The 27,728-nt window shown below is 49.0% G+C and overlaps 2 protein-coding genes across 3 annotated transcripts in view; both read right to left on the minus strand.

Moving 5' to 3' along the window:
* LOC137433961 (uncharacterized) overlaps window positions 1-27,728 on the minus strand; it is a 148,267-nt gene that overhangs the window by 32,151 nt on the left and 88,388 nt on the right. For both annotated transcript variants that reach the window (XM_078783717.1, XM_078783714.1), the window contains exons 17-19: window positions 10,842-10,989; window positions 6,239-6,384; window positions 3,902-4,077 (exon numbers count right to left, since the gene is read on the minus strand). In XM_078783717.1, the coding sequence (XP_078639843.1) occupies window positions 3,902-4,077; window positions 6,239-6,384; window positions 10,842-10,989 (470 nt within the window). The remainder of the gene's footprint in view (window positions 1-3,901; window positions 4,078-6,238; window positions 6,385-10,841; window positions 10,990-27,728) is intronic.
* Window positions 62-27,566, minus strand: LOC144893339 (uncharacterized). The gene is made up of 2 exons (XM_078783781.1): window positions 26,129-27,566; window positions 62-80 (listed from the first exon to the last, which is right to left on the minus strand). Exon 1 carries the CDS (start codon window positions 27,486-27,488, stop codon window positions 26,388-26,390), a length of 1,101 nt encoding a protein of 366 aa, XP_078639907.1. The 5' UTR covers window positions 27,489-27,566; the 3' UTR covers window positions 62-80; window positions 26,129-26,387.

The raw sequence follows: 27,728 nt of genomic DNA on the forward strand, positions 1-27,728 counted from the left end.
CTTTGGACCAAACCATTTCATGTAAATAGAGGGGGGGGATATAATTTTAGATATAGATATAGTACGGGCAATGCCCTAGTCTATCTATAATTCCAGTAATCTCTGTATGTGTGTTTGTTTGCTTGTTTGTTTGTTTGTCTGTGACCGCTGTTTCTCGACAACCACGGGTCCGATATACTTTAAACTTGCCAGGTATATTGCTGGGGACCCGAGGATGTGCCTTTTCAAGGTTTCATATTAATCGGACAAGTACTTACCGAGCTATGTCCAAAAAACGATTCAACCAATCAGAGAGCAGCGAGCTATCGCGTGTGCCGAACATGGCGAACACACTCTGCCTCGGACGGCACATTTGAGAGCGTATTCATTTATTTCACGTTGGCAAACTATGTTGCCGCTATGTTGGCGTTAAACGATGTTTTAAAACTAATTAAAACTACTTTGCGATTCATCGTAACTGCCGTTCGCTTTGGCTTTGCGAATGGACCAAACCATTTCATGTAAATAGAGGGGGGGGGATTGTCACCGTACTCGCAAGCCGTTCGCTTTGGACCAAACCATTTCATGTAAATAGAGGGGGGGGGATATAATTTTAGATATAGATATAGTACGGGCATGCCCTAGTCTATCTATAATTCCAGTAATCTCTGTGTGTGTGTGTGTGTGTATGCGACCGCTGTTTCTCGACAACTACCGGTCCGATATACTTGAAACTTGCCAGGTATATTGCTGGGGACCCGAGGATGTGCCTTTTCAAGGTTTTAAATTAATCGGACAAGTAGTTAGCGAGCTATGGCGATTTCTTTACCAAACTCCGCAAGCCGTTCGCTTTGGACCAAACCATTGCATGTAAATAGAGGGGGGGGGGGGGGGTTGTCACCGTACTCGCAAGCCGTTCGCTTTGGACCAAACCATTTCATGTAAATAGAGGGGGGGGATTGTCACCGTACTCGCAAGCCGTTCGCTTTGGACCAAACCATTTCATGTAAATAGAGGGGGGGGGGGGGATTGTCACCGTACTCGCAAGCCGTTCGCTTTGGACCAAACCATTTCATGTAAATAGAGGGGGGGGGATATAATTTTAGATATATATATAGTACGGGCATGCCCTAGTTCTTATTAAATTCATTATTGTGGCATTTTTTTATTTGTCGTGTCGTGTTTGTTCATTGTGGGTTTCGGATTAAACCCGTGTGCTTCTTCCAGGTAAGCACTCCGTTTCCTTCATTCCCGCGCGCGCCAAAAACAACCGGCATTTTTCGGGCAGTCGCCTCGGAATTAAAGACCGTCCGACTATTTGTCCAAGGCTGGTGTTCATCGGCCTACAGACAGGACAATATTTTGTCCAAATACTGCTAAACGGAATGGTTTTGAAAGTGAGAAGAAGGCTGTGTTCAAGGACAAGAAGGCAATTCGTGTTTTACTGTGTTCAAGGACATAATTGAATTGTAATAAAATAACGATTTAAAAGGTTGTAGAAAAAATGTTTTTTGGAAATTTATCACCATTGATGCAGAATCTTTTATAAAAAATAAAAAAAAATGGTGGTTATTTTTGGAATGGTGGAATGGCCTCTAAAGGTGTTTTTTTTTTTTTTTTTATGGGCCAATGAACCACTAAAATAAAAATGGTACTTTTGTAAAGTCGTTCCCCCAAAAACTGCTAAGCTGCCTAACTAGTAGTCCCAAACCACCAGTGGATGGGCCAAAAGCGATGTGTAAAAGCACTTTCAATTATTTAATTTCAGATCATCCATTTGGCTTCGGTTCTGGTCATTCCCACTCTACATATGCTCCTTCTGCTAACTCAGCAATGGATGGATGCTCTGAACTCCAATCAATAAGTCAGAACAGTCTTAACTGGACATTTCCACAACAGAGTTCAACACCATCTGGTACCCAGCCATGGTAACTAAACTTTCTGTCATTGGCAACTCGACTTGTGGATTTTATTTATGCTCATAAGCAATATAAAGCCCTCAATTGCATCCTCACTCCTGCCCGAGAGCCCTCAAGGTCGTTTTCTGACTTCTATCCAGTTCCTAGTTTATATGAACAATCTCTCAGCTTCTTTGGAAAACAGCTATATCACTTTGCAGATGACTCCACTCTGTGCCAGAAAATCTCTCGCACAAATGGCACGCAGGCTGCAAAGGGATCCTTGTTCACCGATCTTGAGAAAATAAACTGGTCTATCACCCAGAAATGTCATTCATTTCCTTCAATTACAATGCACTCACTCTGTCATTGCGAATTTCAATTTCCTCCTGGAGTCAGCTTCTGGCAGAGCTGCAGTCATTGGAGCTCCTTGGCCTAACAATCTTGCCAATAATAACATTTAATCTCACCTGCAGGGCAGGAGACATCCTGGAATCCCAGATATCTGCAGGACTCACGTGGTCCACCAGCAGCCCCCCTCAGTGAAACTCCCAAAACCCAGGAACACTACTCGGCTCCACTCATTTGTTCCCAATTTTTCACCAGTGGAACCAACTTCCACAATCACTTCATTCTCATTCCTCCCTCCAGGTCTTCAAGACCCTTTGGTTCACCACCATCTCAGATCATCCCCTGTCCAAAACCATGATCTTTTCAACAGCCGTTAAACTATCCCTCACCTCTCTCTACAACTGCCACCTCATGAGGCCTCCATGGCAGAAATAGCCCAGCGATTTGAAATTGACCAAGTCAGCAGCACAAAGGGCCACTCTTTAGGAAATATACCATGGAGTCCTCATCGTCGACACAAAAGTACAAGCAAATGAAGCACTGACAGAAGGTTCATTACTAGCACTGTATCAGAGAGCCAATCTATCATCCTCCCCACACCCCTGAAGGACAGAAGGTTCATTACTAGCACTGTATCAGAGAACAGTTGTGTTTGCCTTTTATTTATTACTAGCAAAGGTACCCTGCGTTGCTGGGAAACACCGGGTCCCTCGCCTACTCCTTCCCCTGTCTCCTCCCACCCCACCATTTACCCTCCTTCCTCCCACTCTTTCCCCTCCTTTCTCCCACACCACACCTCTTCCCTCCGGACTCCCCCAACACCCTTTCCCCTCCCCCCTCCCACCCGTACCTTTACCTCCTCCCACCCTACCCCCTCCCTCTGGACTCCTAACCCTTCCCCGTGACAGGTGGTGGCTTGTGTGTTTACAAGTTAAGAATTGTGAGAAAATGACTTTAAAACCCCTAACGAGGTGTCATGGTAAAAAAATGTGATCCTATGAAGTTTCGGCGCGATTAAGCTTGGGAGCTCAGAGGAGTAGGCAGCCATTGCCAAGCAGCTTCTAGAGCGCTCATCAAGTGGCTTAAGCACTCAAGCAAGCATTCCAACGAAATAGTTGATAAGAAAAGGCTGGCTTCGATGATAAGCACTTTGTCATATCTATTTTCGTTGCCTCAATGAAATTACACATTCGGCAATCTTTTCTTCACCCAATATAATTCTCCGAACAGTAGAAAAGGTTAAGTTTAATGCTTTGGTAGTTTGCAAATTTGGAGAAGGAGGGTTCATAGCCTTCATAGCCGAAACAAAATGGCGGATTAAGACCCCTGTGAGGTGAACACGGGCTGACCAAGGGTAAGCCTGTTTTTGGTTTTAATTTAATAAACCCATAAATTATCTTCAAAATAGGTGTTTAACTCGACTCAAATACCCAGTTTTCATTCATGCACTCCCTTGGAGTTCCCTTAAAATGCATGCACAGTTCCGGGCCACTAGGTTTTATGGTTTTAGAGTTATGGAGGAGACACTGAGCACACTGATTGACACACACACACACACACACATTTATTATAGATTAAATCTAAGAGAGTTCAGGTGAGAATTGTTGAAATAAGATTACATTATCCTCAACATGTTTTGACCAATATCAGAATCTTTATCCCTCTTACTTTACCTCGGGATGCGGCTATTGCAGGCACCAGGGTCCAATGGGTTGATGTCACATGTGGAGTAGTCAAATGTGCCATTCCACAGTTTCTTGGCGAGTTGGAAGGTAACACGTCGAGCACTCGGTGCTATTTCCTGCCCGTGCCAAACGTACACCTCGCTGCCAAAATCAAACACCAGCACCTACAAAGAGAGGCAAAGACTATCGTGGAGAGGATTGAAGGAAAGAATACTATATTGCAAAGACAAAGAAATGGCTATGGTCAAATGATCTAATGTCTGAAATACTAGTTTAACTAGTTTAACCACTACACGGGAGACTCTCTCAAACTTCCAATAAAGTCGCATCAATTTGGATCACCTCCTGCATTGGATGAAATTTCAATGTTGATGAGCGCACATCAGAATGAGTTTCAAAATTTGATACCAAAGGGATGTTGTACTGTATTAGGACCTGCAATGTGATGCCATCAGGGTCCTGGTAAAATACATGTCATATTGGCCCAGGGACTTTTTAAAAGTGGTGCAATAGTAGTTTTGGTGGTGGAAAATGATGGTGGGTTATGCTTGGACATTGGGTAGAGTGTAAAACAGAAACGAGGCAGAATAAGGTGGGATGTGGGTCGTAAGATGATGTGAAAGGATAACGCTGAAAGAGATAAAGATGAAAGAGATAGAGATAAAAAGAGATAATGTCTTTCCCTCGCAGTCCCTCTGTGCTGTCTTTCCCTCGCGGTCCCACTGTACTGTCTTTCCCTCGCGGTCCCACTGTACTGTCTTTCCCTCGCGGTCCCACTGTACTGTCTTTCCCTCGCGGTCCCACTGTGCTGTCTTTCCCTCGCGGTCCCACTGTACTGTCTTTCCCTCGCGGTCCCTCTGTGCTGTCTTTCCCTCGTGGTCCCACTGTGCTGTCTTTCCCTCGCGGTCCCACTGTACTGTCTTTCCCTCGCGGTCCCTCTGTGCTGTCTTTCCCTCGCGGTCCCTCTGTGCTGTCTTTCCCTCGCGGTCCCTCTGTGCTGTCTTTCCCTCGCGGTCCCACTGTGCTGTCTTTCCCTCGCGGTCCCCCTGTACTGTCTTTCCCTCGCGGTCCCACCGTGCTGTCTTTCCCTCGCGGTCCCCCTGTGCTGTATTTCCCTCGCGGTCCCTCTGTGCTGTCTTTCCCTTGCTGTCCCTCTGTGCTGTCTTTCCCTCGCGGTCCCTCTGTGCTGTCTTTCCCTCACGGTCCCTCTGTACTGTCTTTCCCTCGTGGTCCCTCTGTGCTGTCTTTCCATCGGGGTCCCCCTGTGCTGTCTTTCACTCATGGTCCCCCTGTGCTGTCTTTCCCTCGCGGTCCCCCTGTGCTGTCTTTCCCTCGCAGTCCCTCTGTGCTGTCTTTCCCTCGCTGTCCCTCTGTGCTGTCTTTCCCTCGCGGTCCCCCTGTGCTGTCTTTCCCTCGCGGTCCCTCTGTGCTGTCTTTCCCTCGCGGTCCCTCTGTGCTGTCTTTCCCTTGCTGTCCCTCTGTGCTGTCTTTCCCTCGCGGTCCCTCTGTGCTGTCTTTCCCTCGCGGTCCCTCTGTGCTGTCTTTCCCTCACGGTCCCTCTGTACTGTCTTTCCCTCGTGGTCCCTCTGTGCTGTCTTTCCCTTGCTGTCCCTCTGTGCTGTCTTTCCCTCGCGGTCCCTCTGTGCTGTCTTTCCCTCACGGTCCCTCTGTACTGTCTTTCCCTCGTGGTCCCTCTGTGCTGTCTTTCCATCGGGGTCCCCCTGTGCTGTCTTTCACTCGTGGTCCCCCTGTGCTGTCTTTCCCTCGCGGTCCCTCTGTGCTGTCTTTCCCTCGCGGTCCCTCTGTGCTGTCTTTCCCTTGCTGTCCCTCTGTGCTGTCTTTCCCTCGCGGTCCCTCTGTGCTGTCTTTCCCTCACGGTCCCTCTGTACTGTCTTTCCCTCGTGGTCCCTCTGTGCTGTCTTTCCATCGGGGTCCCCCTGTGCTGTCTTTCACTCGTGGTCCCCCTGTGCTGTCTTTCCCTCGCGGTCCCTCTGTGCTGTCTTTCCCTCGCGGTCCCTCTGTGCTGTCTTTCCCTCGTGGTCCCTCTGTGCTGTCTTTCCCTCGTGGTCCCTCTGTGCTGTCTTTCCCTCGTGGTCCCCCTGTGCTGTGTTTCCCTCGCGGTCCCCCTGTGCTGTCTTTCCCTCGTGGTCCCCCTGTACTGTCTTTCTCTCGCGGTTATCAGCTCTTTCACGAGCCTCGATTCAGTATTAAAAAAAAAAAAAAAAAAAGTAAATGCATGGCCGTTATCAGTGAGGAAAGCTAGCAAACAGGAGTGTAGGTTTTCTGAATTGAAAACTTATCACATGGTGCCTCGCTCATCCTCACGTCTGAGTCACCCAGGAGCGCTTGCTGTGGAACACGTCCCCAGGCTGCATCCTCAGGAATGAGTTTGTCCCCCAGCATGCGGTAAATGCAGTTTGTCTCTGCTATAGCTCGTTCATACTGCGCATCTTCCACATCTCCTCGTGCGGCTGCAAATCAAAACCAGGACTGTTTTGCGAGCTCCTCGTGCTGTCTTTTAAAAGCAATGGGACTTCAAAAACTCATCATCTGATCAAACCCGTGTGAAACTGCAAATCATGTACCTCCTCAAATCAATTTGAAAATGCACAGCTTAAAGTTAAAACGCCAACTATTTTATTAAATATCAACCTTGTGTTAAAATACAAACCCAAAAATAATTGTCTCAGTTTCCCCAACAGTTGGTTTTAGTTTTGAGGGAAGGGAAACGAGCAAGATGGCCAAATCTCCAAGGGATGACATTGCAATGCAGGCTGGGATACAACAAATAGGAAAATTGAAAAACGATCAAATATATTGTGTCATACACAAAAATTACAGAGTACATTGGGGGAGAGTAGTGGCTGTTTCATAATTTTAGATAAATTCCAAAAGTAACAAATCCACAAACAAAATGTCCTTTGCCTTTTTATCAATATAAAGGAAGTGAAAGCGTTACAAACTAGCCCTGATCTCATGAGAGACAGTCCTGCTTTCATATCTGACATTGAGGGCCTCCATCCATTGCTGGGTGAGTAGAAGCAGCATCTCCAAGGTGGAGTGACCAAGTCTGAAACCAAATTAGTGATCTGAGATGAGGATGTTGGAGAAAAGGAAAAGGAAGGATTTCATATCAGCTGTGATGATGGATTCCATAACCTCGTTGATGATTGGAAGCAAGCTGATAGGTCTGCAGTTAAGGGGATCTGTTTTTGCACATTTTTCCTCTGCCACCGAAGGTGGACGGCGGTTATGTTTACACCCTGTCTGTCTGTCTGTCTGTCTGTGAGCAGGCAGGATATCTTAAAAAGTTATAATAATGCACAAAATGTGTAAGTCAATTATAAAGGGATGTTGATGTTAAGCTAAACTAGATTCATGAAAAGCTTACGAGTAAGTTCAAGGTGTTGCACTCGGTGCTATCTGCAGACTAAAATCAGTCTGCAAGGAGGAGGTTAACATAGTCAATTGATAGAATAAGTTAAGTGGAATCACACACTCCCTATGGGAGTGGCATGGGGAAGGTGGAGGGGGGGGAGGGGGGAGATGGTGGTTGTGAAGCTGGGAGAAGGAGAAACTTTAAGTTTGAGATGGTCATCCAAACTTTGTAGAGCGTTCCCATGCACACCTCAAATACAACCAGAGCAGGAGTTCAGCACATTTTGTCCCACACACAAAGCGACACATATGTTTTAACACACTCCCCCCACATCAATGATGACTATAGTTTTCATTAAACTATATCACAGATAAGTGGTGTATTTCAGAATGATTTGTGTAACATCTGGGAGTTTGATTTTTTTTTTTCTTCAACATAACATCCAGTTTTAAAATGATGTGTGGGTAAGACACGGGCATGGTGGGCCAAATGGCCAAAAACTAATGGGCAGGAAACAAATACAGTTGGACCCTGCTATTCGCGGTTGCGCTGTTCACGGGTTCTGCGTATTCGCGGGTGATGTAATGCTACCTGTTTCTCCATTCGCGGAAAAGTGTCCCGTTAATTCGCGGTTTTTTTTTTCTATTTGCGGCCATGTTCCACGAATTCAAGGTTTTTCAAGGGCGCAAAAAAATATTTTTCACGAGCCGTTAGCTTGACATACGGTATTTATAAAACCCATCATTCACCAGCCATGCATAAAGCAGCTGGACATGCGCAAAAAAACATCTCATACGAGCCGTGAGCATGACCTGATCCTGCGTTTGCTGCCGTGTGTTTAGCGTTTTCACGGCTTTCGCGGGATATCCCATCATTCACATTGTGAACAGCTTCACGTGTCCACCGTTCACAGGTAAACAATGTTTCGCCGAATATCCCGCCGTTAACACTGTGAACAGCTTCACTTGATATTCCACCATTCACAGGTAAACATTGCTTCGCGGGATATCCCACCAGCTGCATAACACAATTAAAACATCATCCCTGTGAGTTACTGTACAGAATGAAAACACTCCACAGTATCTCTTCGTGCAATTAGCTGTCTCCCTTTTCCCCGTTAAAACAATGGCACAGCATTCATTCGTGGATTTTCATCAACATTCGTGGATTATTGCGACATTCGCGGGTTTTGTCTCGCCATTTCCAGGACGTTCATCGACCTTCGCAGATTATCGTCGACATTCTCAGGATTTGCATCACCATTCACGGATTTTGCCTCGCCGTTCGCGGTTTGGTCCTCTCTATTCGCGGATTTTCGCGACTCGGGAACCTATCCCCCCTTTTTCCATTGAAACAATGCCCCGCTATTCGCGGGTTTCGCTATTCGCGGATTTTCCAGGCACGTATCCCCCGCGAATAGCGAAATCCGCAAATAGCGGGGTCCAACTGTAAAATTAATTCTGCAAGGTAAATGCTAATTACAATAATGAGTGTATTTTATAATACTAGGGCATGCCCGTACGTGGGTGCCCGTTCCTTGCCAAAAAAAAAAAAAAACGCTACCCGTACGCTCTACCCCGCCCGTACGCCCGTACGCCCGTAAACAAAAAAAACAACGCTCTTCGCTTCCGCCCTTCGCTCTGGGAGAAATAATGCGCATAAGAAATCGAGAAATTATTATTTTCTCCGGAAGAAATCGAATTACGAACCGTAATGGCGCACGCGCTCGGCTCGGCTCGCAACAATGCATTCTGTGATTGGCTGCCGGAAGTGAAGTCTTCACTGTCCGGAAGGTCGCAAATCGCAGTTACGATGAATCGCAAATTAGTTTTATTTAGTTTTAAAACATAGTTTAACGGCAACATAGTTTTCCAACGTGAAATAAATGAATACGCTCTCAAATGTGCCGTCCGAGGCAGAGTCTGTTCGGCACACGTGATAGCTCGCTGCTCTCTGATTGGTTGAATCGTTTTTTGGACATAGCTCGGTAACTACTTGTCCGATTAATATGAAACCTTGAAAAGGCACATCCTCGGGTCCCCAGCAATATACCTGGCAAGTTTAAAGTATATCGGACCCGTGGTTGTCGAGAAACAGCGGTCACAGACATACATACATACATACATACATACATACATACATACACACAGAGATTACTGGAATTATAGATAGATGACATTGTATATACATTTTATACAGTTTTACTGATGCCCACCCTTTTATGGTATGTGGAAATATGCAAATAAAGACTCCTCCTTGTTAATGATTACATATTGGGTGGGGATTCAATTAGGAATTTGGTGTGTTGGTTGCATCACTGCAGTGCCACTGATGCGGTGACACCTCACGCGTTAGGATAGGAATTTGGAATTCATGCAGGATGTCGGCGATGACTCGCCCACTCTTTGTCAAAATATATAATGGGATCTTTAACGTCCACCAGCCAGCCCAGCTTAACCACCGTCCGGTCATTGCACTTTGTGATGCAATGCCCTGCCTGTGAAAGACCAGTTCAACAAGTCATTTCTGTTGATGAAATGTAACACGAAAAGAGTTTTAGGCATGATGAAGGTACGTTTAACAAAGTATGGAATTGAACCTAGACTAGACGTGTGTGTGTGTGTGTGTGTGTGTGTGTGTGTGTGTGTGTGTGTGTGTGTGTGTGTGTGTGTGTGTGTGTGTGTGTGTGTGTGTGTTTGTGCTTGTGTGTGTGTGTGCATGTGCATTATTATGTCCGGCTTCCTCCTTGGGGCAACAGTGCAGGTATTGGCCCTTAGTTTGATATGTATATCAAACTACATGGCCACAGAGGTGGAATGGTTTGCCGAAGTAGGACCTATTCTCCTGTCTTTACACAACGCAGGATTAACACTGGAAGGGGCCTACTCTCACACATACTAAGACATAACTATACTACGAACGAGGCTACATGTTGCTTGTGTGACTATCTATGGGGGGCAACCTTTAACCTTTATTGAGCTCACTGTACACATCTCAAAACCGTAGCAATATATACAATATAGTTGTTTCTTAAAATAGTTAAGTATTGAGCTTAAAATAGTTGTTTCACATTAATACTGCAATTTAAAATTGATTGAAGTAAACAACTGAAAATTATGGAAAAATTGGGGATAAAAAACATGTTAATAATATTTAAACAATCATAATGTTTACATATGCAGCATCCTGAAAAACACACACAGGCACACTTGATGTGGCCCAACGCAACACCCTCTCACCCCTTATCCCATTCATATGTAATAAATAAATGGCACATCTTCACACAAAGCATTTGGCTTACTATTTAAGACAAAAGGGCCATTCAAATTACATAAACCAAACATCTAATAAGCACAGACATGTGAGCAACGTATGAGGTGGGTGTGCATGTTTTTATGAAGAATAATCATGATGTGTGGGAAATATTATGCAAAGAAGTAAAATTCCTAAATCATTGCCATTATTCATTAATATTATATCGGACCTGAAGTCAAATTTTTATGATTCCGAGTCCTCAAGGACGGATAGTTGTGAGCAATTCCCACGTACCTTGGTAAGGAGCATTTCCACCCAGGTGACTCCAAAAGCCTTTGTTCCTTCCTCCTTCGGTGCCAGCCTCCTCATCAATGACTGTTACACTTCCAGCACGACACCCGAGGTCCCTTCTTGTCTGAATAGTGCTTGCCAGTTCCCAAGCCTGCCATCATTGCACAGCCACAAACACCAGTATCATAGTCATTCTACTGCGTCAAGTCCAGAAAGCACGTCTATTACACTCAAAGTCTTCACCTTTACTCAGGTAGCAGCATCTGCATCAATCAACAGATGCTCCTCATTACCAGTGACGACAAACCTTGTGGATATTTACATTGCCTAGAGAAGCTTCTCCAGAATATGTCCAAATGCTCAAAGTTTGAAGGTCCTCAGAGACCAAAGTTTTCCAGCATAGCTTTTAAATGATTTGCATGATCAAGAACTCACCCTTCAACACGTACAATCTACAAAATGAGCACCAAATATTTAGCCATTCTGAATACGTCGACCAAAAACCCAGCTACCGGTAATCAAATAAAACACATTTGATCGCATTTGAAAGATGAATGTTTAGGATGTTGTTCAGGACGTTAGATATTATCTACTCGTAAAAGTAGCGGTCCCCAGTGATGGGAAAAGTTTATGTTGATCTATCAACTTAAACTATTTAATGGACTTTAAAAAGGTTAATTGTGTTGCATTCTTAGTTTCACTCAGAGCCAAAGCTCTGAGCTACTTATACCAACCACCGCAGAATGGTGGTGCAGCATCGGGCAGTGGAGGTGGGATATATCTAAAAAGAGGGCAACATATATGTAGCTATTTTAAATTGTGTTACTCCATGAAGATCATTGTTAAATCGACTTTAATCCAGATGGTCATGTTGATTTTAAAGATGACTGGAAGGGACAGTAAAGTGACTATGACTATATTGCATCAACAAAGGTTAAATTCAAATGCAAAATAACCAATCTGCAAATCTTCAAATGTGGCACGGGAAGCGGCCGCTGTAAACGGGGGAAAGAGGAACGCACGGACAAACACCACGGTTCGTGATATATATATATATATATATATATATATATATATATATATATATATATATATATATATATATATATATATATATATATATATATATATATATGTATATATATATATATATATATATATATATATAGATATATATATATATATTGTTGCAGATATGGGATTTGGCCTCCATCCATATCCGCTTGTAAATATTCCCCTATTTCCCCAACACTCCCCAACTATCCCCAATCCCCCATTCCCTAGTCCCATTGCCTGTAAATAACACTCTGTAGAACCGACCTTCCCCTTTTTCCCCCATTAAATGTCGTGCCCAGGTCCACCGCATCTCACGTAGACAACTTTCGGACATCTTGCTAGTTATTCTTAGTCTATGTCAGTTAAGGACTCGTTTCCATTAATTCTGACTCTTCGTTGCACCAGAATGTGATTGTATGGCACCAGTAGTGAGTTTAGGACCTCCCCATACCTCCTCCCATCTTCCCCATGAAACAACAACAACTACAACCACAGCGGGGGTGGCGCGGCCGCGGTGCGGGGAGTGTGCGTCCTCACACCGGCTTGGTTAGCCGCCATTGCCATGTGCGCCCACGGGGTTACCACGAAGGGGCTGGCTGTCAGCTCCTCGTCAAGGGCGGAGCCCGGTAACCCCCGCACCCAATAAGAAGCAACGGGCCGATTCCATCTGGGGCGGAGCTAACGAGCCGAGGGCGTGTCCCTCCCCGCCGGATATACGCAGCCACTGACCGGACGTGACGTCAGATGCGCCTCAGCCACGAAGGAGAACCAGACGCCACCTCCAGCGCGACGAGACCTCCCGCATCTCTGGAGCGGACCGGGTCGATTCTGTCCCTGAGCCAAGCGTGCACCTTGAGCCTCGACTACCTGCCCTTCCTTGCCATCAATCCCCGTGTGAGTCAGTCTTGTCCCGTTTATCTGTCGTCTGTCGGGGTTACTATAAGACCGTGATTAAGTGCCTACCTTTCTATGCTGTCTCTCTTGTCCTTGTAATCTAACGTTCCGATATATTATAACCTCCTCCGGAGGTCTTGAGAACTGTACCCTTGGTGTCGTGTCATTTTAACCCAGCCGTTGTGTCCTTTCCTCAATTGATTTAGCGTAGCGCGACTCGGCCAACGTTCGAGTATAATCGGGTAAACTGTGCAGACGCGGTCATACCAAACCGCTCGGTAAACCAACATCCACAACCGCGTCTGTAACATTTGGTGTCGAGGAGTTGGATTCGGACCTGGGACTAAATTCAGTTAGGCCCAAATTTTGGAACACCAATTGTACCATTAGGGTAACATTTTGGTGTCGGGAAGTGGATTTCGATCCGGAGCGCGTTTTACGCGCTCGAAATTATAACGGCGAAATTTGATTTTGTTTTACGAAAATAAAAACCCGAATTTTGAAAGTCGCGCTATGGCAGACCAAGACGGCTGGGTTCCGGTAGTAGGGAGTGAGGCAGGGTCGATCCAGGACCAAATTGAGGGACAAGAGGAGAGCGAAGCAGTGAGGGTAGCAGATTCGCAAAATAGCGCCGTCACGCACGAGGTAGCGGGCGCGCAAAATGGCGCCTCGCAGATGGCCACGGCGACCACGCCCGCGACCGTGGTAGCGCCGCAGGTGGATTTGAACCTTTTTTTAATACAAATAAAGGCCCTTATGGCCCAGAATAGTGAGCAAATGAGGGCTAATAGTGAGCGATTGGGTGAGCGATTGGAGGGCCAAATGGGGGTAATGAGGGACGAAGCGAGGGCTCAGAGTGAGCAATTGGGGGTAATGGGAAACCAAATGGGGGTAATGGGGAACCGGATGGTAGCTCAGGGTGAGCGATTGGAGGGCCAAATGGGGGTAATGAGGGACGAAGCGAGGGGTACCGGTGAGGGGTTAGACAATAATTTTAAGGGATTAGACAAGAAATTTGGGAAGTTAGACAATAATTTTGAGGAGTTAGACAAGAAATTTGGGAAGTTAGACAATAATTTTGAGGGGTTAGACAACGGGATAAAAGAGGTGAGAAATGGGTTAATGGGGGTAGAAAACAGAATGGCCGCTCAAGAGAATCAAATGGAAGGGATGCAAAAGGGGTTAGAGGGGTTAGAAAACAGGATGGAAGGCAAATTGAGGGACATGAGGGACCAAGCGGAAAGGGAAGTTAAACAAATGGGGCAGCAGATAGAGGGGGTCAGAATGGGGGTAGAAACCAAACTGGATGCTCACAGGGAGGAAATGGAGCAGATGAGGGTGGCATCTGGGCAGGAGATGCAAGTGATGGGAGAGGAGATCAGAAGAGGTGTGAGTGAGGAGGTCGGAGGAGTGCGCGAGGAGGTGAGGCACTGTAAGGAGCGCATGGAGAAGGAGGTGAGAAAGGGGACTGTAAAATTGCAAGGGGGTATAGAGGAGTTGACGCTGGGAGTAGAACAACTGACAGTGGGACAAAAGGAGTTGGGGGAACAGGTAAAGAAGAACACAGCGGTAATAGAGGGGTTAAAATCGACACAGAAGGAGATGAAAAAGGACGTAGGGGTAATTAAAAAAGAGTGTCAGACGGTACATGAGGACTTGACGAGGAAAATGAACAAGGTGGTAGAGGTGATGGAGGTTAAAGAGCGGGAGGTGCGGGAGCACATAGAAAAAAATAAAGTGGAGTTAGAGGAAGAACTTAAAGGGGCGCACGAGGAGATGAAGGAGGTGAAGCAGAAATTAGAAGAAGTGGAAGAAGGGGTGAGCGAAATTAAGAAGCGACGGAGAGAGGATAAGAAAGAGATAAAGGAGGAGGTAAAAGAATTGGTCCAAAGTCTGTGTTCGGATCGTGATGATGTGCTCATTAACCGGATGAGGGATTCGCAGGTGATGGAGGAGAAGCGAAGAGAAAGAGGACCCGGTGTAAGTGGTGACCAATATGGTCGTGCGTATGATGCGCCAGGTGATTTAATAAGCTTGGGGGTCGAGATAGACCCGGATGTTCGTGAGAGGCCAAGAGTGAGGTGTATGGTTGGTCCGGAGGGTATGGAACGAGAGGTGCGAGGTGTGGGTGAGCAAGGTTGTGGTGGTATGGAATGGGTAGCGGGTTGCGGAGGTGTGACCCATGCATCGACACCAACAGGGGTAGTTGTTGGAGGGACCGGGGAGGCACGAGAGCCCCTTGGGGGTAATGTACTGTGGGGGCCCGGCCGGCTCGGCCCCGCGCTGACCCCGCAAGGGGCGACGCACGGGGTCCGGCAGGCGGGCAACGACTCGCATACGAGGTGGTCCCACAAGGTCCCACTCGCGCCGTATAACGGCAAGAGTGATCTACGCGCGTACCTGGCGCAGTTCGACTGTGTGTGTAAGGGCAACGGTTGGGGTGAGGACGAAGGTGGAGTACACCTGGTGGCCGCATTGCGCGGCGCGGCGGCGGAGGTGCTGACGGCATTACCAGCGGGTGCTCTCACCCTGCCAGCCCTCCGCGACGCCCTAATTAATCGATTCGGCATTGAACAGCAGAGCGAGCTTGTTAAAGCTCAGCTCGCGCTGCGAAAACGCAAGCCCCAGGAAGCCATCGGGGAACTTGCCCACGACATTCGCCGCGCAGTGGGGATCGCACATGCTAGCATGGCAGCGGATTCCCGGGAAAGCCTGGCGCTGGACCATTTTATCCAGGCCCTCCCGGACATTGAGCTCCGGCAACAGCTCGCCATGTGGCGCCCGCAGACTCTGAGCCAGGCGGCTGACGCTGCGGCCCGTTGGGAAGCAGCGAGGCCCCTGGCCCGGGGGGGCGAGCGTCTCGCAATGGCGGTCCGCCAGGTGGGCCCCCCGATGGAGGGCGGACCCCTTAGGGGGCCCGCCCCCGACGTGGGTCCTGACCTGGCGGGCATGGTCCGGAGGCTGGTGGACCAGCGCCTGGCGGGACCTGGACCATGGCAGGCGGCCCTGGAGGTGGCCCGCGGTGGACCATGAGCGGGTAATCCAATTCGGACCTACAGGGGGGGAAATTTGGAATTCCAGAGACAAGCACCTTACCAGGTGAGGTGCTATACTTGCAACCGTCTGGGTCACCTGGCACGGCACTGTCGAGCCACGCGCCGGGATGATCCCCGGCGGTTGAGGTCCTCAACTCCGCCCAGGGGGGAGCGGGTTAGCCGACCCCAGACACCCCCCCCCCGCCAGACCCCGGGAAACTAGAAGGTGTCGGGCACGTAGGGCGGTGTTCGGCAGAAGAGTATGGAGGAGAGCCCTCATTGACGCGACAGGTCATTTATTGTGGCCAAATTGGAACCGGTAGCCTGACAATCAGATGCAAAATTGCCGGCGTGGGGGTAGACGCCGTAGTGGACACAGGAGCTAGCGCCACGATCATCAGCCCTGTGGTCCTTGATTCGAGCGCAGGTGGCTGGGATAAGATCCAGCACCTGCAAAATTATAGTTTGCAACTTGCTACCGGGGTAACGGCCCCGATCATAGGGCGTGGTTCTGTGACCCTCAAGTTAGGGTCGGTAAGGAGGGAGATAGATGTTTGGGTGGCGGAGGTGTGCGACCCATGTTTAATAGGGTTGGATTTGTTGACTGCCAGCGGTTGTAAAATCGACTTGTGCCGGGGGATCCTGCAGGTGGGAGTAGAAGAGCTGCCGTTAGGGGGAGTGAGCACGGCCGAGAGAGCGGAGCTGGAGGCTTCCGAGGCCGTGACCATCCCCCCAAGGGCCGAGGCGATAGTGCCGGCCCGGTGGGCAGCTCGCCCAACATGGCAGGAGTCCTGCGGCCTGGTCGAACCGGTGGCAGCGCAGTCCATACCGGGTTTAATCGTGGGCCGCACCCTTGTAAAAACGGACGGACCGGTAGTGGCCGTCCGAGTAATAAATATGAGTACAGAACCACGCACTATAGTAAGGGGCACGAGGGTAGCTGGCTGCACACCAGTTGAGGAAGTCGCGACAGTGAGGGGCGAGAACGTCCAGCCGAGCCGACCCCGGGGGGAGCCTTCAATAAGAAGTAGGAATTGGCCCGATCCCATTTGCGAGATGGTAAATCGTAGTAGCGTAGAGTTGGGAGGTACCCAGAGGGAGGCCTTACACAAACTGGTTGGGTCCCATTTGGACCTCTTCTCCCTGTCCACCGAGGATATTGGACGTACGGGCCTGGTGAAACATCAGATCCACACCGGTGAGGCCCGGCCTATTCGTCAGGCCGCCCGACGGCTCCCTTGGAGCAAGAGGGCGGAAGCTGACGAGCAGGTTGAAAAAATGCTCGACGCAGGCGTGATCGAGCCCTCGGGAAGTCCTTGGATGTCACCTGTTGTGCTGGTCAAAAAGAAGGATGGGACCACGCGGTTCTGCATGGACTATCGCCAGCTAAACAACGTGACACTCAAGGACTCATATCCCCTGCCAAGGATTGATGACACCCTCGATGCCGTTGCGGGCTCAAATTGGTTTTCAACTTTGGACCTCAAGAGTGGGTATTGGCAGGTGGAGATGGATAGGGCAGGGAAGGAGAAAACGGCATTTTCCACAGGTAAGGGACTGTATCAGTTTACTGTGATGCCGTTTGGTTTGTGTAACGCCCCCGCCACCTTTGAGAGATTGATGGAGCATGTACTGGGCGGCATGCCATGGCAATCATGCCTGGTGTACCTGGATGACGTCCTGGTACATGCCCAAACGTTCCCCCAGGCAGTAGCTAATTTGGACCAGGTGTTCGGGTGCCTCAGACAGGCAGGGTTGAAGCTGAACCCGAGTAAGTGCACTTTGTTTGCAAGAGAGGTGGCCTATCTAGGTCACGTGATCAGCCGCGAGGGGGTAAAAACGGACCCAGACAAAATTAAAGCGGTAGAGGAGTGGCCCGCACCACGTACCATCAAAGAGGTGCGGGGATTTTTGGGACTCTGCTCCTACTACCGGCGCTTTGTGGCGAAATTTGCGGAGTTGGCCCGTCCCCTCCACCGGCTTACGGAGAAGGGGACGCGATTTAATTGGACACGGGAGTGCCACGAGGCCTTCCAAAAATTGAAGGGGTGTCTGACATCCGCACCCCTTCTAGCGTACCCCACTAGCAACGGGGCATTTACCCTGGACACGGATGCGAGCCAGGAAGGATTGGGCGCAGTTTTGTCTCAGACACAGGAGGGCGTGGAGAGAGTGATTGGTTATTATAGTCGGGCCTTAAGTAGGCCCGAGAGAAATTATTGCGTCACTCGCAAAGAGTTATTGGCTATGCTGGCTGCCATGAACCATTTCCACCCGTACTTGTACGGGCGGAAATTTTTGGTTAGAACTGACCATTCCTCCTTGCAATGGCTCCTTCGGTTCAAGGAACCAGAGGGCCAAATTGCAAGGTGGTTGGAAAAGTTGCAGCAGTACGATTTTGATGTGGCCCATAGGGCCGGGAAGGCCCATGGTAATGCGGACGCACTCTCTCGGCGTCCTTGTCTGGGGGAAAACTGCAAATTTTGTGCGAGACATGAGGAGAGGGAACAATTGGGCGATTCGGACCCGACCCTCGTTGTCCGGGCAACCCGGGTGAGAGGGCCAATTTTGCCACTAACCGCAGATGAGGAATTCGGAACTTTGGCATGGAGCACGGCCCAGCAGGAGGATCCTGTCCTGGGGCCAGTGTTCAATTGGGTCAAATTGGGGCAAAGACCTAATTGGGAAGAGGTCACCCCCCTCGGGGCGCAAACAAAGGCATATTGGGCTCAGTGGAAAACCCTGGAATTGAAGGATAACATCTTGTATCGCAAGTGGGTGGAGGTTCCCTCTGATAAAACTTCCTGGCTGGTGGTAGTCCCAAACAAATTTAAGACCGATATATTGCAACAGGTGCATGGTACCCGCCCCGGCGGCCATTTGGGCAGGACAAAGACGACATCGCGGGTACGCCGGAGGTTTTATTGGGTGAATATGGGGCGCGACATACAGGACTGGTGTCGGAGATGCGACGCCTGTACTGCCAAAAAGGGACCAGCACGGAGGATGAGGGCCCCCCTTCAATTACACCAGGTGGGGGCCCCCCTAGAGCGGGTGGCCATGGATATCCTAGGCCCACTACCCCGCACCCGCCTAGGTAATAAGTACATCCTCGTTGTGATGGACTACTTCACCAAGTGGCCGGAGGCCTACGCCCTCCCCAACCAAGAAGCAGGGGTGGTAGCGCAGGCCTTCGTGGAAGGATTTGTGTGCCGGCATGGGATTCCACAGGAGTTGCACACCGACCAGGGACGACATTTTGAGAGCAAATTGCTAAAAGATGTGTGCAGTCTCCTGTCAATTCGGAAAACCAGAACAACGCCTTTAAGACCTCAATCTGACGGGATGGTGGAAAGATTTAACCGAACTCTCATCCAACAACTGGCACTGTTCACCGCCACCCGTCAGGATGACTGGGACGAACATCTCCCTTATTTGCTCATGGCCTACCGAACCAGCCAGCACGGGGCCACCGCATGCAGTCCAGCGTTGCTTATGTATGGGCGGGAGTTACGGGCTCCCGCCGACTTGCTATGCGGTCCCGTGCCAGACACAGTGGTTAACCCGCCGAGGGAGGGGTACGCACGTCACCTAGAGGAAGGCATGGAGCTAGTCTATGCCTTCGCCCGCCGCCAACTCCATCTGGCGGGGGAAAAGATGAAGCGCAGGTACGACGACCGGAGCCAGGGGAGTCAATACGCTCCGGGGATGAAGATTTGGTTCTTTAATCCCCGGAGGCGGAAGGGAAGGTGCCCAAAACTCACCTCCCCCTGGCAAGGCCCAGGAGTCGTCCTGTCGCAAATCTGTGACGTGGTCATTAAGATCAAAATGGGGCCACGAGCCCTCCCTCGGATCGTCCACGCCGACCGGATAAGACCTTACACCGGCGAGCAGGCGCCCCCGTGGATTGCCTCGGCTTTAGATGCCGAGGCGGGACCCAGTACCTCTGAATAAGGGGGGCTTATTAGTGCCAGAGGACTGGGGGATTGATGAGCGATGGGCCCGGTGGGTAAGGGTGGCATCCCTGCCACCCTTCCCATGGGGGGGCAAATGCGCAATAGATTATGGGGTGTATGGCAGTGGAAACTAGCCCGGGTGGGTTAGGATATTGTTAGGGATCTAGCGAAGATGACATTAGGTAACGTTAAGTTTAGTTAGTGACTGATACCTGTAGTGGGGACGCAGGTAGTTTAGTATGGATTATAATGACGTGGGAGCGCAATCGTTTAAAGGGACGACTGGGAAGCGCGAGTTTCAGAGGGGAGTAGTTAGCTGAGATGATGCCGTGTGAGTGAGGATTGAACAGGTGTGATTGCTGTGTGAGAACTGGACAGGTGTGTGGAGCAGTGTATGAGTAGTGAGTGTGTGGATCAGCGCGAATGCGCTTGGGGAGAGAAGGGTGCAGGCGGCACCAAGAATGAGAGCACAGGTGTGCAAGTACAGGTGTGTGGAGAGAGTTGGAGTAAGTGGTACGGAGTGATGTGCATGGTGCGAAGGTGTGAATGGGGGAAGAGTGGACCCCTTTCACGAGTACCCGGGGCGGGTAGTGTAAGTGTTAGGTAGAGGGTATAGGTAAATTGTGGTTGGATATTGGCATTTGTGGTGCGGTTGCAGAATGGTATTGTGGATGGGTGCATTAGTGTTGTGGAAATGGCTGGGCGTGTAGCCTGTTAGTGTGTGTAGTTGGTTGGGCACTCCACCACTGTGAGGATGTCGGCCAGGTGAGGCCGCAGGTGGGCTCTGGGAGCCGTTAGTGTCAGTGGGGCCCGAGGATCCGGAGGACGGACCCGGGTAGCCCAGTGCCAGAGAGGGCACCGAGTGGGGAGAGCGCCAGAGGGCCTTCCCCAGGTAGTTAGGTTAGGGTAAGGAGCAGGTAAGCTCGGAGGCAACTGCAGTGGTGGAGGTGTGCAGGTGGGTAGACCCGCTGGGAGAGGTACACGCCACAGCCCAGAAATTGTGCGAGGGCACCGGGAGATGAATTGGGGGAGTGAGACCCCAAATTGAAAAGCACCACAGTTGGTCAATGGGAATTGGTTTTTAGCACCCATAGTGTAAGAGGGCCAATGGTTTGGCCGGAGAAAGACGGACTTTGACGGAAAAGACGGACAATTGTTACTGATACGACTTTGATGGTATGGTGGGCCGAGCGGGATGGCCGCCGTATCCGTACAAGTTACCCCGATTGCACCCGGGGTTGACTAATCGCGCTATGCTGGCTCAATAAGAAAAAGAAGACACCCGGCTGGATTACAATCACACAATACGACACCAAGGGTTCAGTTCTCAAGTATATTCGTACGGAAAAAGGTTAGATTACAGGGGCTAGAGGTATATTACAGGAAGACAGGCACTTAGACACACTCTTATATTAACCCTAGACAGACCACAGATAAACGGGACAACGCTGACTCACACGGGATTTGATGGCAAGGAAAGCGGCAGTCGATGGCTCAGGTGCACCTGGCTCAGGGACAGAATCACGTACGGTGGTGTCCAGCAGATGCGGGGAGGTCGCTCAGCGCTCGTGGGTCGCGACTTTGGTGGAGATGCCGGGGAGGTCGCTCAGCGCTCGGGAGGGTGGCGTCTTGTCCTTCCAAGCTCGGGGCGCATCTGACGTCACGTCCGGCGCGGGGCCGCGTATATCCGGCGGGGAGTGACACGCCCTCGGCTCGTTAGCGCCGCCCCAGATGGCATCGGCCCATGGCTTCTCATTGGGTGCGGGGGTTACCGGCTCCGCCCTTGACGAGGGGCCGACAGGGAGCCCCTTCGTGGTAACCCCGTGGAGCGCGTGGTCAATGGCGGCTAACCGAGCCGGAAGGAGGACGCCCACTCCCCATGCCGTCACCGCGCCGCCCCCCTCTTTTGTTGTTGTTGTTGTAGTTGGCGCTTCTTCATGGGGAAGAGATGCGGAGAGGTATGGGGAGGTCCTAAACTTCCTAACAGGTGCCATATAATCACATTCTGGTGCAACGAAGAGTCATAATTAATGGAAACAAGTCCTTAACTGACATAGATTAAGAATAACTAGCAAGATGTCCTATAATTGTCTACGTGTGGTGCGGGGGACCTGGGCACGACATTTAATGGGGGGATGAAGGGGAAGATCGGCTCTAATGGGTGTTGTTTACAGACAATGGGACTAGGGAATGGGGTAAGGGAGAGTTGGGGAGTATCGGAGAAAATAGGGGAATATTTACAAGCGGATATGGAGGCCAAATTCCATATTCGCAACATTGCACCCTTCTCTACCCTCGGGGCGTCCCGACCCGATAAATTTTTACCTACTTTAGTGTGGCACGCAATGTAGTTCCCTCTACTATTAACTCTACCCTGAGTGCGACAGTTTTACAGATATTCACAAATGAGTAAATATGTCCCCCTGCGACGTTGCACCCTTCTCCTCACAGAAACACACCCACAGGATAACCGAATCCGGAAAGAATTCTCAAACTAAACATACAGCCGGTAGGGAGCATTATTTACAAGACTACGCTGCTATTTACACTACGATCCAGGACCTGTTTTTGGAGGAACACATGCAGATGTTATGCATAGAGAGAGAGAGCGCGCTTGCCAACATCGATACACCAACCCACGAGTGCTCGTGGTAGTGTAAAGTTGTTAAAGTCATTTAGGAAATAGTTAGGATTGATAAACCTGTCGCACCATACGCAGCCACTTACCTGTGGTGATGATGACTCCACACCTGTGTTTTCTTTGTTTGTGTTGCAGGAAGGAGAATTGCTGTGTGGATTTGTGAGACGCATCACGACGTGGATGAGACATTGGGGTGATTCCATCTCTCCCTCCCTAGGAGGGACTGATGATGAATTGGTGATGGCAAATTATGATGTTGAGTTGGTGATGGCAAATTATGATGTTGAGTTGGAGATGGCAAATTTTGATGAGAGTTGAAAATGGCAAATTTGATTGGTTAGGAGGGAGAGAAGACGAATTTGGTTTATGGGAGGAACGGGGAAGACAGTAGGGACGTTTGTTGATTTGTAAAGTAGATGTTTATGGGTAGTGTTGTGTTTTGTGGATACAGTAAGGGGTAAGGGAGGGGCCATGTAGGTTACCTGGTGGGGGGGGGGGCGTACGGTAGGAACGTACCTGTCTCACCTGGTTCCCATGTGCCCCCAGTGTGCATTACCTTACATTGCGTGCACTTTTGCGCCCTTACCACCTTACTCACTTGTCTTTTCTTTTGTCTCCCACCTCCGAGGATCTGGCTTTGGGGCAGAGAGAGAGGAGAGAGAGGTGCTGGCTCCGCAGTTGTGGGCCTGCACTTTCGCTGCTTGCTGCCTGGATCGATACACCATATGGATCGCAATGTTTGTGGCCGCCCACCATGGACCGCAGTTCTTTTGCGGCCAAGCACCACCCGTGGATGGACCTCTGGGTCAACGTGGCACCTATGCCATACAGGTGAACCACTAATAGTTGGCCCCCTGACGGCCACAATAAGGAAATGGACGCGGTTGGCGCCTTTCTTTATTTTCTAAGGAAGCTAGAAGGCCAAGCACTACACGAAGGCAAGACCAGCGGCAGAACATCGGCCGGCTGCGACACAACACCATGATTATTAAACATTTTATTGGTGCACCGGATGGTGCTGACTGTGTGATGGGGTGGTGCTTTTGGTGCTTGGAAGGGGTGCTCTGCACATTATTAAAGGCCGTAAGGCCACAGAGCACTCGTGGGTTGGTGTATCGATGCTGGCATGCGTGCTCTCTCTATGCATAACATCTGCATGTGTTCCTCCGAAAACAGGTCCTGGATCGTAGTGTAAATATCAGTGTAGTATTGTAAATAATGCTCCCTACCGGCTGTATGTTTAGTTTGCGAATTATTTCCGCGATTCGGTTATCCTGTGGGTGTGTTTCTGTGAGGAGAAGGGTGCAACGTCGCAGGGGGACATATTTACTCATTTGTGAACATCTGTAAAACTGTCGCACTCAGGGTAGAGTTAATAGTAGAGGGAACTACATCTGAGTGCCACACTAAAGTAGGTAAAAATTTATCGGGTCGGGACGCCCCGAGGGTAGAGAAGGGTGCAATGTTGCGGATATGGGATTTGGCCTCCATCCATATCCGCTTGTAAATATTCCCCTATTTCCCCAACACTCCCCAACTATCCCCAATCCCCCATTCCCTAGTCCCATTGCCTGTAAATAACACTCTGTAGAACCGACCTTCCCCTTTTTCCCCCATTAAATGTCGTGCCCAGGTCCACCGCATCTCACGTAGACAACTTTCGGACATCTTGCTAGTTATTCTTAGTCTATGTCAGTTAAGGACTCGTTTCCATTAATTCTGACTCTTCGTTGCACCAGAATGTGATTGTATGGCACCAGTAGTGAGTTTAGGACCTCCCCATACCTCCTCCCATCTTCCCCATGAAACAACAACAACTACAACCACAGCGGGGGCGGCGCGGCCGCGGTGCGGGGAGTGTGCGTCCTCACACCGGCTTGGTTAGCCGCCATTGCCATGTGCGCCCACGGGGTTACCACGAAGGGGCTGGCTGTCAGCTCCTCGTCAAGGGCGGAGCCCGGTAACCCCCGCACCCAATAAGAAGCAACGGGCCGATTCCATCTGGGGCGGAGCTAACGAGCCGAGGGCGTGTCACTCCCCGCCGGATATACGCAGCCACTGACCGGACGTGACGTCAGATGCGCCTCAGCCACGAAGGAGAACCAGACGCCACCTCCAGCGCGACGAGACCTCCCGCATCTCTGGACCGGACCGGGTCGATTCTGTCCCTGAGCCAAGAGTGCACCTTGAGCCTCGACTACCTGCCCTTCCTTGCCATCAATCCCCGTGTGAGTCAGTCTTGTCCCGTTTATCTGTCGTCTGTCGGGGTTACTATAAGACCGTGATTAAGTGCCTACCTTTCTATGCTGTCTCTCTTGTCCTTGTAATCTAACGTTCCGATATATTATAACCTCCTCCGGAGGTCTTGAGAACTGTACCCTTGGTGTCGTGTCATTTTAACCCAGCCGTTGTGTCCTTTCCTCAATTGATTTAGCGTAGCGCGACTCGGCCAACGTTCGAGTATAATCGGGTAAACTGTGCAGACGCGGTCATACCAAACCGCTCGGTAAACCAACATCCACAACCGCGTCTGTAACAATATATATATACATATATATATATATATATATATAGATATATATATATATACATATATATATATATATATATATAGATATAGATATACACATACATACACACACACACACACACACACACACACACACACACACACACACACACACACACACACACACACACACATATATATATTGAACCCCCTAACTTGATGAGGAAGCAAGGCACAGGTTGAGTCCCACCCCAGCAATTTCTGCACAACCTGTTAGCAACAGGTGTCACCTGCCACGCAAACACATTGTCTCTGCCCTGCTCCTCGCCAGTTTGGAGGTTTGCAGTCAGGAATATTAAATTTAACCAAATTTAACCAAAGAAGCACACTGACCCTATGACATGATGATGACATCATGTGCATAAATTATACCAACACATCACTTCCAAACTACCAACACATTAACTCTAAACCCTTTTGCCCCCAGCGAAATCTAGAACGACATATCTGCCTTTGTCTATTTGTGACCATAGAGCTTTAATCTCAGTCTGCAAAGATTTGAGTACCATGCGGATGCCTCTAGTCAGGGATCCACAGGCTCAAAAGCTCAATAAAATGGGTTGGACCTGACATGGCATGCTATACTTTTTGTTTGTGTTTTTTCTATTAATTTGGACATGAAGGTCCGCTGAATGAGAGGTCTGCTCTGCCGGAAACCTTGCGAAAAAAATTTGTGGCCATTTTTGTATATGCAGCCTTAATTTTTGACCGAAAAATGTGAAAGACGTTTTTTTTCTTAAAATCCTCAGTGGGTTGTGTAGGCTGTCAATAAATGCATCCCAGATACACAGAACACGTGTTGATAACATCAAGTTGAGAAATACACTTACAAAACCTTTCCAAATGATTTAGAATCATTTTTATGCAAAAGCGCCCCTGATTTTTTTTGGCATTTTTTTCATTATTTTCATCTTTACTTCATTAGTAATCAACTATGCCCTGAGTTATGACAGCAGCCAATGCGTCATTCTTTTCACCAAACATTATAGTCATTCCACAGTAAACATTCTGAAAATCAAACCAAAATCAATGGATCTGTGGTGATTTTATTACCCTTACGCTAAAAAATCCTGGAGACATACCGTATACTTAGCATCATGGTAGTTTATGTCCATTTTATGAAACATCCTGGCCAAGACATCTTTTTAATTTTAACAGAACCCTGTGCCCCCAAAGAAAATACTTGTAACACAAGAAATACAAAACAGCAAAATGATTTTTTAAACAAAATGTACACAGGATGACAAGCCAACAACACAATGATCGTTACGCAGCTGAATTTGGATAGATGAGTGACCAGTATGTAGAAAAAATGAAATTAAACTTTAACTGAACAAAATAATTGAACATAACAAAATAAAAAATTACTGGCAACAACGTCTGTAATATCACATGAAATTAACATTGCACTGAACAAAATAACTTGCGTAATGTGTAATGCATGTCACTGTCTTCGAGTGCGAGTTCAATCCTTGAACATTTGTTGGGGTCCCCGGTGCAGAGACATGCGATGACACACTTCACATTGGCTCTCGCACAGGGGCATCCTCGGGCACACAGGCTTTTCTTGCAGTGACAGTATTTGGTGCGTTTGAGTTCTGCAGGTTTTGCCTCCTTCAGCATCATGGTTGCCACCAACTTACCATTGACAAGCTCTCTGCCAAAGTCGGTGGCAGCAGGGTAGGTTGGCTGAAACATGTGTGCTCGCTTGCATACAGCCAACTGATGCCGGGCTCGGCGAAGGTGTAACTGGAAGGCATCTTCGGTAGGTGGAAGGCAACGCATGTCTCCTTTCATGTTACCAAAGAGATGGGCTCGCAGTGCATCCAAATTACCACCAAAGTCACTCCTCTCATACAGTGACAACATGTGTCGCCGAGCTGCTGTCACAACATCTTCCTGAACATCCAGGCTTTCTTCAGGGTCACCGTATCTGCACAGGGGCAGAAGGTCTGCCAGGTGATCAACGGCAGTTTTGTAGGTGTGCCTTTTTCCTCTTCTGTAGAGATAGCTCACTGTGTCACATACAGCCAGTATGTAGGTGCTGAGGAGCATGGATGTAAGATCTGCAGCTTCAACATCATACTTCACCGCCAGGGCTTCAGCGATTGCATGAGCAGGTAGGTAGATATCCATCTTCTTCACCCACAGCTCCTGCAGGCCATCCAGGTGTGTGATGTAGTATATGCACATCATGATCACGTCTGTGTCAGTAGCCACCACTACAGCCCGTTTGTGGTGCAGATGTTGTACTGAGTATGCAATGTGGGCAAACATCCTGGTATCTGCCTCCTCATGCTTCTCACAGGACAGTTCTGGAAGCTCAACCTGACAATCTGCTGACAACAGGACAGTGCGACCAAGATCACGGAAGATTCCACCAAGAATAAGTGTGCATCCTGCAAGAAGGTACTTCAGGTACTTTACTTGCAGTTCATGGAAGGTGCTGCTCCCAAGATGTTGGTGACGCTGGATGAATGCATTGGCATCTACTGCCATTACAACAGGCTTGTCGGACGGTGGCAGTCTGTCCACTTCCCTCCATGAGCTGCCAAGGGATGTCTTGATTGCAGCCAAGTAGTCGGCCTTGTTCCCTTTACGCATGGCATAACCTTGGTCAAGGGATGGATCTGGCTCAAACAGGGAGGCTGGGCAACTTGTCCACTCATGACTGAAGACCTCCACCATGTCTTCATCCAAGTCCTGCACAAAGTACAGGTTTTGGACAACTGCACTCTT

Source organism: Myxine glutinosa, chromosome 1, assembly GCF_964187855.1.
Source record: "Myxine glutinosa chromosome 1, kmMyxGlut1.1, whole genome shotgun sequence".
NCBI classification, from domain to species: Eukaryota; Metazoa; Chordata; class Myxini; order Myxiniformes; family Myxinidae; genus Myxine; species Myxine glutinosa.

Excerpts from the sequence above, each read along its gene's own strand:
- LOC144893339 (XM_078783781.1), bottom strand. The coding sequence starts at position 27,488 with ATGGCAGTAGATGCCAATGCATTCATCCAGCGTCACCAACATCTTGGG.